General features: G+C 44.4%; 1 protein-coding gene across 5 annotated transcripts in view; it reads right to left on the minus strand.

The window, feature by feature from the left end:
* Positions 1-12,446, minus strand: part of ZNF496 (zinc finger protein 496) — a 39,845-nt gene that overhangs the window by 7,480 nt on the left and 19,919 nt on the right. For 4 of the 5 annotated variants that reach the window (XM_032628075.1, XM_032628076.1, XM_032628077.1 and 1 more), the window contains exons 7-9: positions 4,134-4,266; positions 3,484-3,591; positions 2,273-2,386 (exon numbers count right to left, since the gene is read on the minus strand). In XM_032628075.1, coding sequence (XP_032483966.1) covers positions 2,273-2,386; positions 3,484-3,591; positions 4,134-4,266 — 355 coding nt within the window. The remainder of the gene's footprint in view (positions 1-2,272; positions 2,387-3,483; positions 3,592-4,133; positions 4,267-12,446) is intronic. The other variant, XM_032628079.1, reaches the window with a different exon arrangement.

Genomic DNA, 12,446 nt, shown 5'->3' on the forward strand with positions numbered 1-12,446 from the left:
TGAGGTCTTGAAGATGGGAGCTTTGTGATGGGATTAGCACCTTTATAAGAAGAGGAAGAGACAAGGGCTCTGTCTCCATGAGAACACACCGAGGAAAGGTCATACAAGCACACAGGGAGAAGGCAGTCAACTACAACCCAGGAAGAGAGCCCTCACCATACAATGAACCTGCTGTTGACTTGATCTCAGACTTCTCAATCTCCAGAACTGTGAGAAATAAATTTCTATTGTTTAATAGAAAATACCTCTATGGTATTTTGCTATAGTAGCCTGTGCTGGCTGAGACAGTATCTATCTCAGAAGGTGCGGTATGGATATAATGCACAAATCATGTAAAGACCTTACACTGGTGCAGTGCTTTGGACATAAAGACATAGAGCTTACCAAATGTGAAGGGGGAAGGGGCAAAAAAGAAAAAAAGGACTAAAGAGTATTAACTAGGCAATTCACAGAAAAAACACAATAAACAAGAAAAGATATTCTGGGCTTCCTGGTGGGGCAGTGGTTAAGAATCCACCTGCCAATGCAGGGGACAGGGGTTCGAGCCCTGGTCCGGGAAGATCCCACATGCCACTGAGCAACTAAGCCCGTGCGCCACAACTACTGAGCCTGCGCTCTAGAGCCTGCATGCCACAACTACTGAGCCCGTGTGCCACAACTACTGAAGCCCGCATGCCTAGAGCCCGTGCTCCGCAACAAGAGAAGCCGCTGCAGTGGGAAGCAGGTGCACCAAAATGACGAGTAGCCCCCGCTCGCCTCACCTAGAGAAAGCCCGCACGCAGCAACGAAGACCCAACGCAGTTCCCCCGCCCAGCAAAAAAAATAAAATAAATAAATTTTAAAAAAAGATATTCCATCGCAGTGGCAGCTTTATAATGTGCTGGTTGGACTGACACGAATGGAACCAGTTGGGAGGGTCCCTCATGAGCGTGGATGTGGGGATGTGGACCCTTCACCTGCTATCAGAAGTGTGGGCAAGGCTACCAAAATAAAAATGGTGTCTATTCTTTGCAATCTATCATCTCTCACTGATCTCAGATAGCAACCCTTAGCTTCTTGCCATTTCAAAGTATATTGTGTCAGAGCCCAGCAAAGGGAGAGTGGAGCTAAAAAACTCCCCTGGGGATTAATGACTATCCACATTCTATAAGGATGCTGCCAGGGCTGAGACATGGTGGGCAGGAAGAGGCTGAAGAGGATTCTAAATGTATCTCGAGGGACTTCCCTGGCGGTCTGGTGGTTAAGACTTCACCTTCCAAGGCAGGGGGTGCAGGTTCACTCCCTGGTCGGGGAGCTAAGATCCCACATGCCTCGTGGCCACAAAAACAAAACATAAAACAAAATGTATTTCGAGAATCAAGCTTTCATCAGGCAGAACTGAGAATGGGCTACACACGAAAAATCATCCTCAGCATACGGAAGCAAGCTCCTTAGAAAACCAGGGGTGAGACTGTAGATTTACATAAGCATAAAATCCCTTTTGTCTACATAGGAGAGGGGGCGAACACAAATGGTCATGAACCCTGCACGGTGGTAGGTGGAAACACCAAAATATCATGCAAATCTTGCTTCCAAAAGGCATCATGGATTGTGCACGAGTCAGTCTTGATAGCTGCAAAAAGTCCTCCATGACACAGTGGGTTTAAGTGAGGACCGGAGACTTGGGTGTGATAGTTGGAAGAATGGCTGAACACTGAGGACATTAAATATGGCGGGATTTTAGTCTTCGCCTCTGGAGGTGGCAACTTTTACCAGCATTACTTGGAGTCTAAATGCTGCCGAGGGCAGTTGGAGCACATTCTCCAGAGGTCCCCCTTTCAGCATTCTGTAAACCTGTTCTTTAATTCCAACACTTTGTCCGGGGAGTCTGGTCTTCCTTGCTCAGGGAAGAAATACACAAACTAGGTGGTCAACAGCACTACATCAGCACCCTGACTCAACCCACAAGAGAAAGGCAAGGAGGGGAGGGTCTCAGATTGCGAGTGAGCTGGAAGAGAACCTAGCAAAACAAAACTAGGGCAGGCAGTTGGCAAGGAACTGTCAGCAGGAATTTCAGAAAGTTCAATTCCTGAACCTACCACCAGCACAAATGTATACACACACCCAACACGCACGCACGCACACACACACCACGCACGCATACATTCACACAGACATTATACACACAAGCTCGCACACACACCACACACCACGTACACACGTATGCACACTCAAGCCACACATCACACAGCCAGGGGCACACTCCCCCGCACCCTCTCAGGCGTTCCTTTACCTGGGCAGGTGCTTGGCGGGAGCACCGTCTGCTGGCAGATTTGGAACTCCGGCACCTGCGGCTCATCCCGTTTCCTTCTTTCTTCTGTCTGGAATGGCTGGAGACTTGGGAAGTCTTTCCAGAGAAGAAAATGAAAACATTGATTTTCCCTGCAGCTGCAGCACCACCCGGGGGCTGCATCTTAACAGGTGCCAGGCTGTGATCCGAGAGTAGGCCTAGGCTCCCTCTCAGGGCAGCCACTCAGTAAATGTCTGTTGAGCAAATGAATCTGCAGGCAAAATGGGCCAACACCACGAACGTGGGTTTTGAAGCTAGATAGGAGGAATGTGGATCCTGGTTCTGCCCCTTCCACTTGACTGTGGACAAGTAACTGCCATCCCTGCTGTCATTTCCATTTCCTGTGGTGGGATTTCCAGTACTCCACGCAGACGCTACATAACGCAGCCTGGACAGGGCCTGCTGGGGTAGAGACGGGATGGGAAGCTAGCCACACCAGAGGCCCTGGATGCTCGTTCCCGGTGGGGATAGTGAGGGAAATACGGACCTGCTCTGTGCCAGCTTTAGGTCCCAAAGGGGAAGGGGTCAAGGGTCTGCTGATGACACCGTACAGAACTTTTTCCCCCGAAGGAGCAGACATCTTGAGGCGTTACAGCACAGTGGTTACAGACACAAGCTCTGGTGACACGGAACGCTGGGGGTGGGGAGGAGGCTGGGAAATGCTGCTGCTGAACTGTGTCATGTCAACCAAGCCCCAGCACCGCCCCCTGCCTCACTTTCCTCACACTACCTGCAGTATGTGGCTGGATGGAGTAGACAGGTGAAGCGGTCAGAGGCACTATGCCCAGTGCCCGGCCAAGAGGTGGCACGCCCTCCTCCTCCCCTACCTGACCTCTGGAGAGCATGTGACCTCACTGGTAGAAGGGCCACTGGGTTGTCAGCACAAGCCAGGTGTCAGTTATAGCAGAGGAGAAAGATATTCCTATTACATCCTAGTTCCTGGTTGATGAAGTGCAATCCCCACACCTGGCAAAACTAAAATCCCCATATCCTTTCTGTAAGGAATGAGGGACGAGGCGAGACGTGTCCTACCAAGACATGGTCCAGTGGTGACAGAGGGCTGCAGAAAATTGGCAGAGGGAGCAGGTCTGCCTCTGGCTGGCAGCGGCCTTCCATCCCGCTCTATTCACCAAGTTCTGGTATCACTTACTCACCTGCGTAGGAGACCTGGGACACATCCTTCCCCTGGAGGTCCTGCAACTCTGGAACACGTGGCTCATTCTCCTCTCCTTGGGAGAGATCCAGCTGGGCAGCTGGGTCATCTATTCACAGAAAAGGGAAGGATACACATTCATCAGTGACCTGCTCCCACAGGAAACCAGGGTGGGAGGAGAGAGAAGTTGCCTGTCCCAGGCAACTCTGGGACAGGTAGAGAAGAGAGAAGTTGGAGGGACACGTGACAGGCCATGACACCAACAGGGGCCACACAGGGCCACAGAGAAGTGGAAAGACCAGAGCAAGCAGGGAGAGGGATGGGGAGGGAGGACACTAAAGGGGAAGCTGTGGGCCTGGGGCAACTCTTTCAGGCCTGTCAGTTAGAAAAACAGCAATGAAGAGATCCATAGAACAAGAACGACAGAAGAAAAGCAAATGCAAGGGACACAAGTTATATTTGGTTTTGTATGCAAAACAGGCAGCTAACAAGCCTAACTTACACGTCACAGCAGCAGGCAATGGTCAACCTGCAGAGTGGCCTTGGGGCCACTGTGTACAGGTGACCTCCCATCAGGGTTTAGGGGTGAACAGTGAGGTCAGATATGGGCCCCCTACCCTGGTCTCAGGAGAGAGGAGAGTTAAGTCTTACCTGAAGGCAGTGAGACGCCGCAGTCCTCCCCAATGATGAACTCTCCGTAGAAGCCAGTCTGGGCAGGGTCTAGAAGGGACCAGTCCTCTTCTGAGAAGCAGAAGATCATATCCTTGAAAGAAGAAACCCGGTTCTGAAACCACAGAACAGGTACACCTCAATCCAGGGACAAGCTAGGGGAGGGATGCTACAAACAAGTGGGAAGGAAGATGGGGTTGAGGCAGAGCCCCCAGCAACATGTGCAGATGGGAGAAAGAAAAAGCAGACAGGCTGCTCCAGAGCTCACACTGATTCCCTAGTTCTAGCCTGAGACCCACCTTGGATGCATCTGGTTTGGCAGAATCCAAACGGTGGATGCCTCACAGGGTGGCCAAGGATGTACAGAACAGGCCTTCCTACACAGTGCTGGGGAGGCTGCAACCCACAACTCCCAGGCAGGCAAATGTCCACCAGATTACCCACATGTCCACCCTTTGATGCAGAGATTCCATTTCTACAGCTTATTTTGCACATGTGCGGCATGAGGTCTGTATGAGCTCCTTCGCTGCAGCACCGATGCTAACAAATGACAGTTAAAGCTGAAAACAAGGTCTATGCTCATCAACAAAGAACTGTTTAAGTAAGCTACAGGACATCCTACAAGGCCTGATCACACCCCCGTTAGAAAGAATAAGGGCTTCTCCGTACCGCGTAGGAAGCCCTCCAAAGTGTACTGTTACATGAAAAAAGCACCCGGCCAGAGGTTGTCTAGATTGTCCCTGTGTGCCCAGCACCTAAAAGTCTTGACCGTCGGCTGCTTCTGCAAAAGGTGCTAGGACCCCCAGGGTTACGTGCAGGAGGGAGACTTTTCTTACACTTTGTGTTATAAACCATAAGAATGTGTCAAAAATTAATTTTAATTTCTGAAATGATGGCATATCCACATAATACCGGGAGTCCACAAAAATAAAGAAGTCATTTACGAAATGGAAATGTAATTCTTAGCCAGTTAGAGCATGAAGCTAGGTTCTCAAATTTCCTCTAAATACTAATATGACAATTGGTGGTATATGTAAATGTCATCGAAAAATTATTTGTTTTGTTCGTAATAATCTGGAAACTTGATCATCTGATAGAATATCTGGGAGAAGTAAAATGTGAAAAGATGGGGCTTCCCCAGTGGCGCAGTGGTTGAGAGTCCGCCTGCCGATACAGGGGACACGGGTTTGTGCCCCGGTCCGGGAAGATCCCACATGCCGCGGAGCGGCTGGGCCCGTGAGCCATGGCCACTGAGCCTGCGTGTCCGGAGCCTGTGCTCTGCAACGGGAGAGGCCACAACAGGGAGAGGCCCGCGTACCGCAAAAAAAAAAAAAAAAAGTGAAAAGATGAACAACTACTGGTCTAGATGACATTTCTGTTTGTACCTTCTAATCCCAGAAGAACAGAAATACATACATGTATTATTTCTACTAAGCCTGTCATTATATATTGGCTTAACAAGCACAGGTTTTCTGCAAAGTGTTTCAATCACAAAACATTTAAAATAAAATTCCATTTGGGTTTGTTTTTTGTCTTTTTTAAAAAAAAGCCCTTTATACAGTTAATTGAAAAGGACTTCAAAATAAAATTTGGGGGTAAAAATGCAACCCACAGTACTTCTGTATAATATACTAACATCTGTTTTTTCTTTTTTTTTTTAAAAAAAGAAAAAGAATTCACAATATTTTAAACACATGTCCTTGCATCTAAATCTCTGGAATATTACCAGTTACTGCCATACGGTTGCCCGGGGGCCAGGTGCCAGGTGTAGGGGTTGGTGGGTAGATGGGTGGGTGGGGACCTGGGTAAGGAGAATTTTCAATGCATCTTCTCTGGTACCTCTGGACCCTTCCTCCCCCACATACGTGCTTTTTAATTTTTTAAATTAAACCTAGAGAGTAATACAATGAACATGAAGGATACACCACTGTTCAACTAGAGTCAATAAATGAACATTTGGCCCTTTTGTCACATTTCCCCCTCTCACATATATGGTGACTGGGTATGTTCACTCATTCTCCTGGATATCTGGGGAGTTGCAGGTATCACAGGTTGTTACCCCAACATGTGACAGAGTGTATCTCCTAAGAAAGATGTTACTCTCCTACATCAGCACAATTCTTTTAGCACAGTTGCTCTCAACCAAGCGGATTGATTCTGCACCCAGAGGATATCGGGCAATGTCTGGAGACATTTTTGTCACCACTGAGGGGTGGGCACTACTGGCATCGAGAGGGTGGAGGCCAAGGATGCTGCTCAACACACCCCTACGGCCCAACTCGACAAAGAACTACCCAGCCAAAATGTCATCAGAGCCATGGTCAAGAAACTGCTCTACAAGGCTAAAAATATACAAATCAATTTTCACTGCAAAGTAAACGGGCTGTTACAGTGGAGGATTCCTGGACTGAATGTCAATATTATGACATAGTATGTGTTTCGTGTTTGGTAATTGCAATCATTGTTGCTTTTGTTGTGGTCATCCATTTACAATGCTTGGTGTCAGTTTATTTATCTCTTGTAAAAATAAAATACAGTGTGTGTGTGTGTGTGTGTGAAAAAAAAATAATAGTACTGCTAACTGATAATAATAGTACTGCAAACAATAGATAGAAAGATGGTATTATTGTGAGGGCTAAGAGATAATGTACGTTGAATGCCCAACACAATACCTGGCACAGAACAGATTTCAAGAAATGTTTCTTAAAGGAATAAATAGATGAATATATTAAAAAAGAAAAAAAAAACTGCTCTACAACCGAGAAATTTAATATTGCTTCAGTAATATCACCTAGTGTCTTCTGAATTATGAAATAGCATTACCCTTTCAAGGAAAAATATTTTGAAGAGCTTCACGGGTGACTGTGACAAGAGGTCAAGACTGGGAATTGCTGAGTTAAAAGCTTTCTAATGGGCCCCTAGAAATCTTGCTAAACACACATTGTCTTAAAATGTCAGTCATCTGGGATATAAATAAAATTCAATAGTCGCACGTTTATGTTACCACAGGCATATGTTTACAATTACTTATTTATACTTTTTTTTTGCCCAAGTCCATTCGATCAGAAAAGATTAAAAGTGTGATACTCCCCTGGCTACTTAGGGATGTAGGAAAACAGGCCTTTATACACGGTTGGAAATAACTGCACATTTCTGAACAATATTTGGGAGAATGTAGCAGAAGCATACACTGTGATCCAGTAATTCTATTTCTAGGAAATGTTCCTAAGGAAATCATTAGAGATGTATGCAAAAATGTGTGTAAAGAACGTAGCACAATGTTTTGCAGAATCATATATGAGGCTTCTTTTCTTCTTTATGCTTTTCTCTAGTGTCTGAAGACCTACCTAAGCACGTATCATATATATTTTAATATTATTAAAAACTGGGGAATTCCCCGGTGGTCCAGTGGTTAGGACCTCAGCGCTTTCACTGCGGTGGCCCAGATTCAATCCCTGGTAGGAAAACTAAGATCCTGCAAGCTGAGTGGTACGGCCAAAAAAACAACCAAAAAAACCTGAAATAAAATACCCATGTACCCGCTAGTAAGATGTATGAACTATTAATAGGTAACAGTCTTTGCTTCAGGTTTTCTTTGAAAGGGTGTGGTGCGATTATGGTCTCCTCTGAGCTTCTCCCGACCCCAGTCCCACTCCCAGACCTTCCTAGAGGGAAGCTGCACTCTGGATTTGGTGTTTAATATTCTATGCATGGCTTTTAAACTCCCACTACATCCAAATATAGCCTGAAATGACAGCACTGTTTTGTAAGTATTTAAATGTTAAACTTGCCTTATATGCACCATTCTAGTTAAGATTTATTCACATTGATATACGTACGTCTAGTTCATTGACTTTAATGTATACAATTTCATAGAATTATTCTTCTGTCATAATGTTTAGGTCTTTCCCAGCTCAGTGAACTCTCTCTTCTGTCACCCCATCCATGTGTAACAGTGCCTCCAGAGTAGCTGTGTAGAGGGAACATTGGGAACATACATCTTGACCGACATTAAGTATTTCTTCAAGTGGAGTACCTAAAGTACACTCCCACTGGCAATACATTGGCACGCCTATTTCCATACACCTTTGCCAACAACACTGGGCACTGTCAAATATCTAAGGTTCTAGCAACACTGTGGGTATGAAGCAATCACAGGAGGGTAACGCCCTTTACCTCGATGAACAGCTCTTCATGAATTTATTGGCCAGTTGGGTTTTGTCTTAAGATGCTCGCTTATTTTCTTTGCCTATTTTTCAATTTTCTAATGAGTTGCTCTTCCTACTTTTTTTAAACCAGCTTGTTATCAACTGTGGATATACTTCACTATCATAAAAGAAAAGATAACACTATTTCAATTTTTAAAAAATCTAAGTGTTTCAATCACTTTATGGTGATATGAGTCATCAGTAATATTAATGACATATAAAGAACTGCAAGAAAATGTTTAACAAATTAGTAAGGTGACCATTTTAGAAAAGAGCTTCAAAATCAGAAATGTGGCTTTGGAACAAAAACAGGCCAACATAGAAGAGAAGAAAAAGTCCAGAAACAAAATTTGGCATACCTAAAACTTTAATCTACATGAAAAAAACAGAACCCTAATCAATGGGGAAAAAGAAAGATGACTTTCATCTGATGTGCCTGATACAGTTGGCTAACTACTAGAAATAAAACTAGATTCTGATCCTTGATCATAAAGAATATAAAAATAAAAAACTGGAAGCCTCCCCATCCCCGCAAAGGCTTTCAGGCACTAAAAATAGAGACGCCATATGAAGAAGTAATTGGCAGATACTCCACATAAAAATTATGAATATCCACAGTAATGAAAAAGCACGAATGAAACTAAATGACAAACTGGGAATAAAGGCACACCACTTAAGAAAGGCAAAGAGTGCTTTAAATATATGGAGCCCTTACACAATTGGAAAAGCTTTCCATCCCAATAAAAAAAGGTGAGGGAACCAAGAAAGTAAATATTTTAAAACATATGAAAAAAAGTTCACCTTTACTAGTACATGAAAATATGTATATAAAAGACTAGTATCAATCTTCACTTTGGGGACTTCCCTGGTGGTGCAGTGGTTGAGAATCCACCTGCCAACGCAGGGACATGGGTTCTAGCCCTGGTCCAGGAGGATCCCACATGCCGCGGAGCAGCTAAGCCCGTGCGCCACAACTACTAAGCCTACGCTCTAGAGCCCGTGAGCCACAACCACTGAGCCCACGCACTCTAGGGCCCGTGCTCCGCAACAAAGAGAAGCCACTGCAATGAGAAGCCCCTGTACCACAACAAAGAGTAGCCCCCACTCGCCACAACTAGAGAAAGCCTGTGCACAGCAATGAAGACCCAACGCAGCCAAAAATAAATTTATATATTAAAAAAAAACTTCACTTTGATAAAGTTTCAAAAAGAAAGGTGATGAATTTCACCCGAGCCTAGAGGCCAAAATTCTTACACTCCAATCATAGAAATCCTCTGGAATCTTCAAAAAAGCTTCTATACTAATAAGTAAAATTAACAAGGTTGCTGGTTAGAAGGTCAGTATACAAAAATCAGTTGTATTTCTATATATGAACAAGTGGAAGATGAAATATTAAAAAACCATACCACTTACAATAGCATCAAAAGTCATGAAATTCTTAAGGAAAATGTTTACCAAATATGTACCCCATCCAAACACTGAAGAACTAAGTAAATGGAAAGATTTAACATGTTCCTAGATGGGAAGACTTCAAAATGTTAAGATGTCAATTTGCCCCACAATGATCTATAAATTCAGTTCAATTCCACATAAAAATTCCAGGAGACTTTATTTATTTATTTTTAATTGATGTGTTGATTCTAAAATTTATAAGGACATACAAAGCACTTAGAGTAGCCAAAAGAACTTTGAAAAACAAAAGTCAAATTGGAGGACTCACTACCAAATGCAAAACTAAGTATAAAGTTATAGTGTTCTTGGCATAAAGGATCAAAACATAAGTCAGGGTACCAGGTAGAGCCCAGATGTCCAGACATATGTGGACAACCAATTTTTGACAAAGGTGCCAAGGCAATTCAATGGGAGAAAGGGAAATCTGTTCAGTGAATGGTGATAAACAACTAAATATCAACATAATAAAAAAACAATCCTACACCTCATACAATACACAAAATATAATTTTAAAAGGAACCAAAGGGGTGCAGTGGTTAAGAATCCACCTGCCAATGCAGGGGACATGGGTTCGATCCCTGGTCAGGGAAAATCCCACGTGCCGCGGAGCAACTAAGCCCGTGTGCCACAACTACCAAGCCCGTGCACCTAGAGCCCATGCTCCACAACAGGAGATGCCACAACTTGCTGCAACTAGAGAGCCCACGTGCCACAACTACTGAAGCCCGTGTGCCTAGAGCCCATGCTCCTCAACAAGAGAAGCCACGGCAATGAGAAGCCCTCACACCACAACGAAGAGTAGCCCCCGCTCGCTGCAACAAGAGAATGCCCTAGTGCAGCAACGAAGACCCAATGTGGCCAAAAATAAATAAATAAATAATTTTATTTAAAAAAAAAAAAAAAAAAAAAACAACAACAACAACAAAAAAAGCCACCTGAGACCCTTACCCCAGAGATCAGAGCTTACATGACCCATATGGGGAACAACACTTCACGGCCCTCGATGTGACACATGGGGAAAGACAACCCAGCCTGGCACTCTCACCAAAACGTGTAACCTGAATCTCATCGTGAGTTAGAACCTATCTGAGCAGAGTCTGCCATTACAACTAATCTTCACTCTTCAGAACTACTGATGCCGTGACAAACACTGAAATTCTAAGGAGAAAACGTTGCACATGGGACAACTAATAATTGGGAAGCATGATGCTCTATGACTATTATTTTAATGTTGAATTTCCAGAATGTAGTAACTGTATCGTGGTTATGTAAGCAAATGCCCTTGCTTTTAGGAAATATGCTCCCTTGGCATGAACAAGGAGATAAAAGGGGAAGAATGTCTGCATATAACTCCCTAAAGATTCAGGAAAAAAAATGGTGGGGGGGCCGTTGGGGCTGAGACAGAGACAGAGTAAGAGAGACAGAGGGAGGAGGGAGAGGGAGAGAGATAGTGACAGAGAATGGGGGAATTAAAGTGAAGAGTAGTTGCAGTATTTCTATTCTGGCAGTCTCCCCCAAGCTTGATATTAATGCGAAAGCAAAAGTTAAAAATAAAAATAAATATAATATTTTAAAAATGTCTAAAGATGAATCCGTTTGGAACTGGGCTTCTCAAATTTGGATGTACATATCAATCACTCAAGCATCCTGGTAAAAATGCACATTATGCCCCTGCAGGTCTGGGGTGGAGCCTGAGAGCCAACAGTTATCAGCCCTTAAGTGGCTTTACTGCTAGCCAGAGGCCAGTGTGGGGGAAGCCTGTCCAAGACAAGTTCCACAGAGTGGAAGACAAGCCTCAGGAAGCCACAGGCTCTCCTCACAAGGGCTTGCAGCAAAGAACTTGATGTTGGTCTTGAAGGGGGTAAGAATACATCACTCCAAAATATGCCACTTTGGCCTAAGGGCTGTTTTGAGCTGTAGGCAATGGAGAAACAGAAAGACTGCAGAAGTAGTACCCTCCCCCTACTTGCCTAAAGGCAGGGCGTAAATTTTCCTTTGTGAAGGACTCCTCCCCTCCTACCAGGGTGGGCAATGTGACTCTTAATAACCAGACAGAACTCTAGACTCTTTATCAGCCCAGAGACAGCATAACAAATTTAACTAAATAAACTTTATCTTCCATTAGTTTCCACATATAGCTACCTTCCCACAATTTACCAGCTCAAAATCCTCTTTGTCTTGTCATTTCTCCATAAATGTATTGCCTGTAGTTAAAATGGTATAATTCTCTGGGTCTGACTGCCTTCTAGTTTTCCGTTCATTTCTGTGAGGCACCCCATAGCCATATAAAATAAATATTTTTCACCTGTTAATCTGTCTTTTATCAGCTCGATTTGCAGTTTCCCAGCCACTGAACCTTAGAGAGTAGAAGAAAAAGTTTTTTTCCTCCCTGACTAGTCTCTTAATGAGAAAAAGATGGTAACTGCCACTATTGGTGAAATATGAAAGAAGTCAGTGCTCTAAGACAGCACTGCAGAGGTGTCTGGTTCTGAAGATTCTGAAGAAAAAAAGGGCAGGTACGTACTTTTCAAAACAGATATGGGGCTTCCCTGGTGGCGCAGTGGTTGAGAGTCCGCCTGCCGATGCAGGGGACGCGGGTTCGTGTCCCGGTCTGGGAGGATCCCACATGCCGCGG

The sequence above is a fragment of the Phocoena sinus genome, chromosome 3 (assembly GCF_008692025.1).
Source record: "Phocoena sinus isolate mPhoSin1 chromosome 3, mPhoSin1.pri, whole genome shotgun sequence".
NCBI classification, from domain to species: domain Eukaryota; kingdom Metazoa; phylum Chordata; class Mammalia; order Artiodactyla; family Phocoenidae; genus Phocoena; species Phocoena sinus.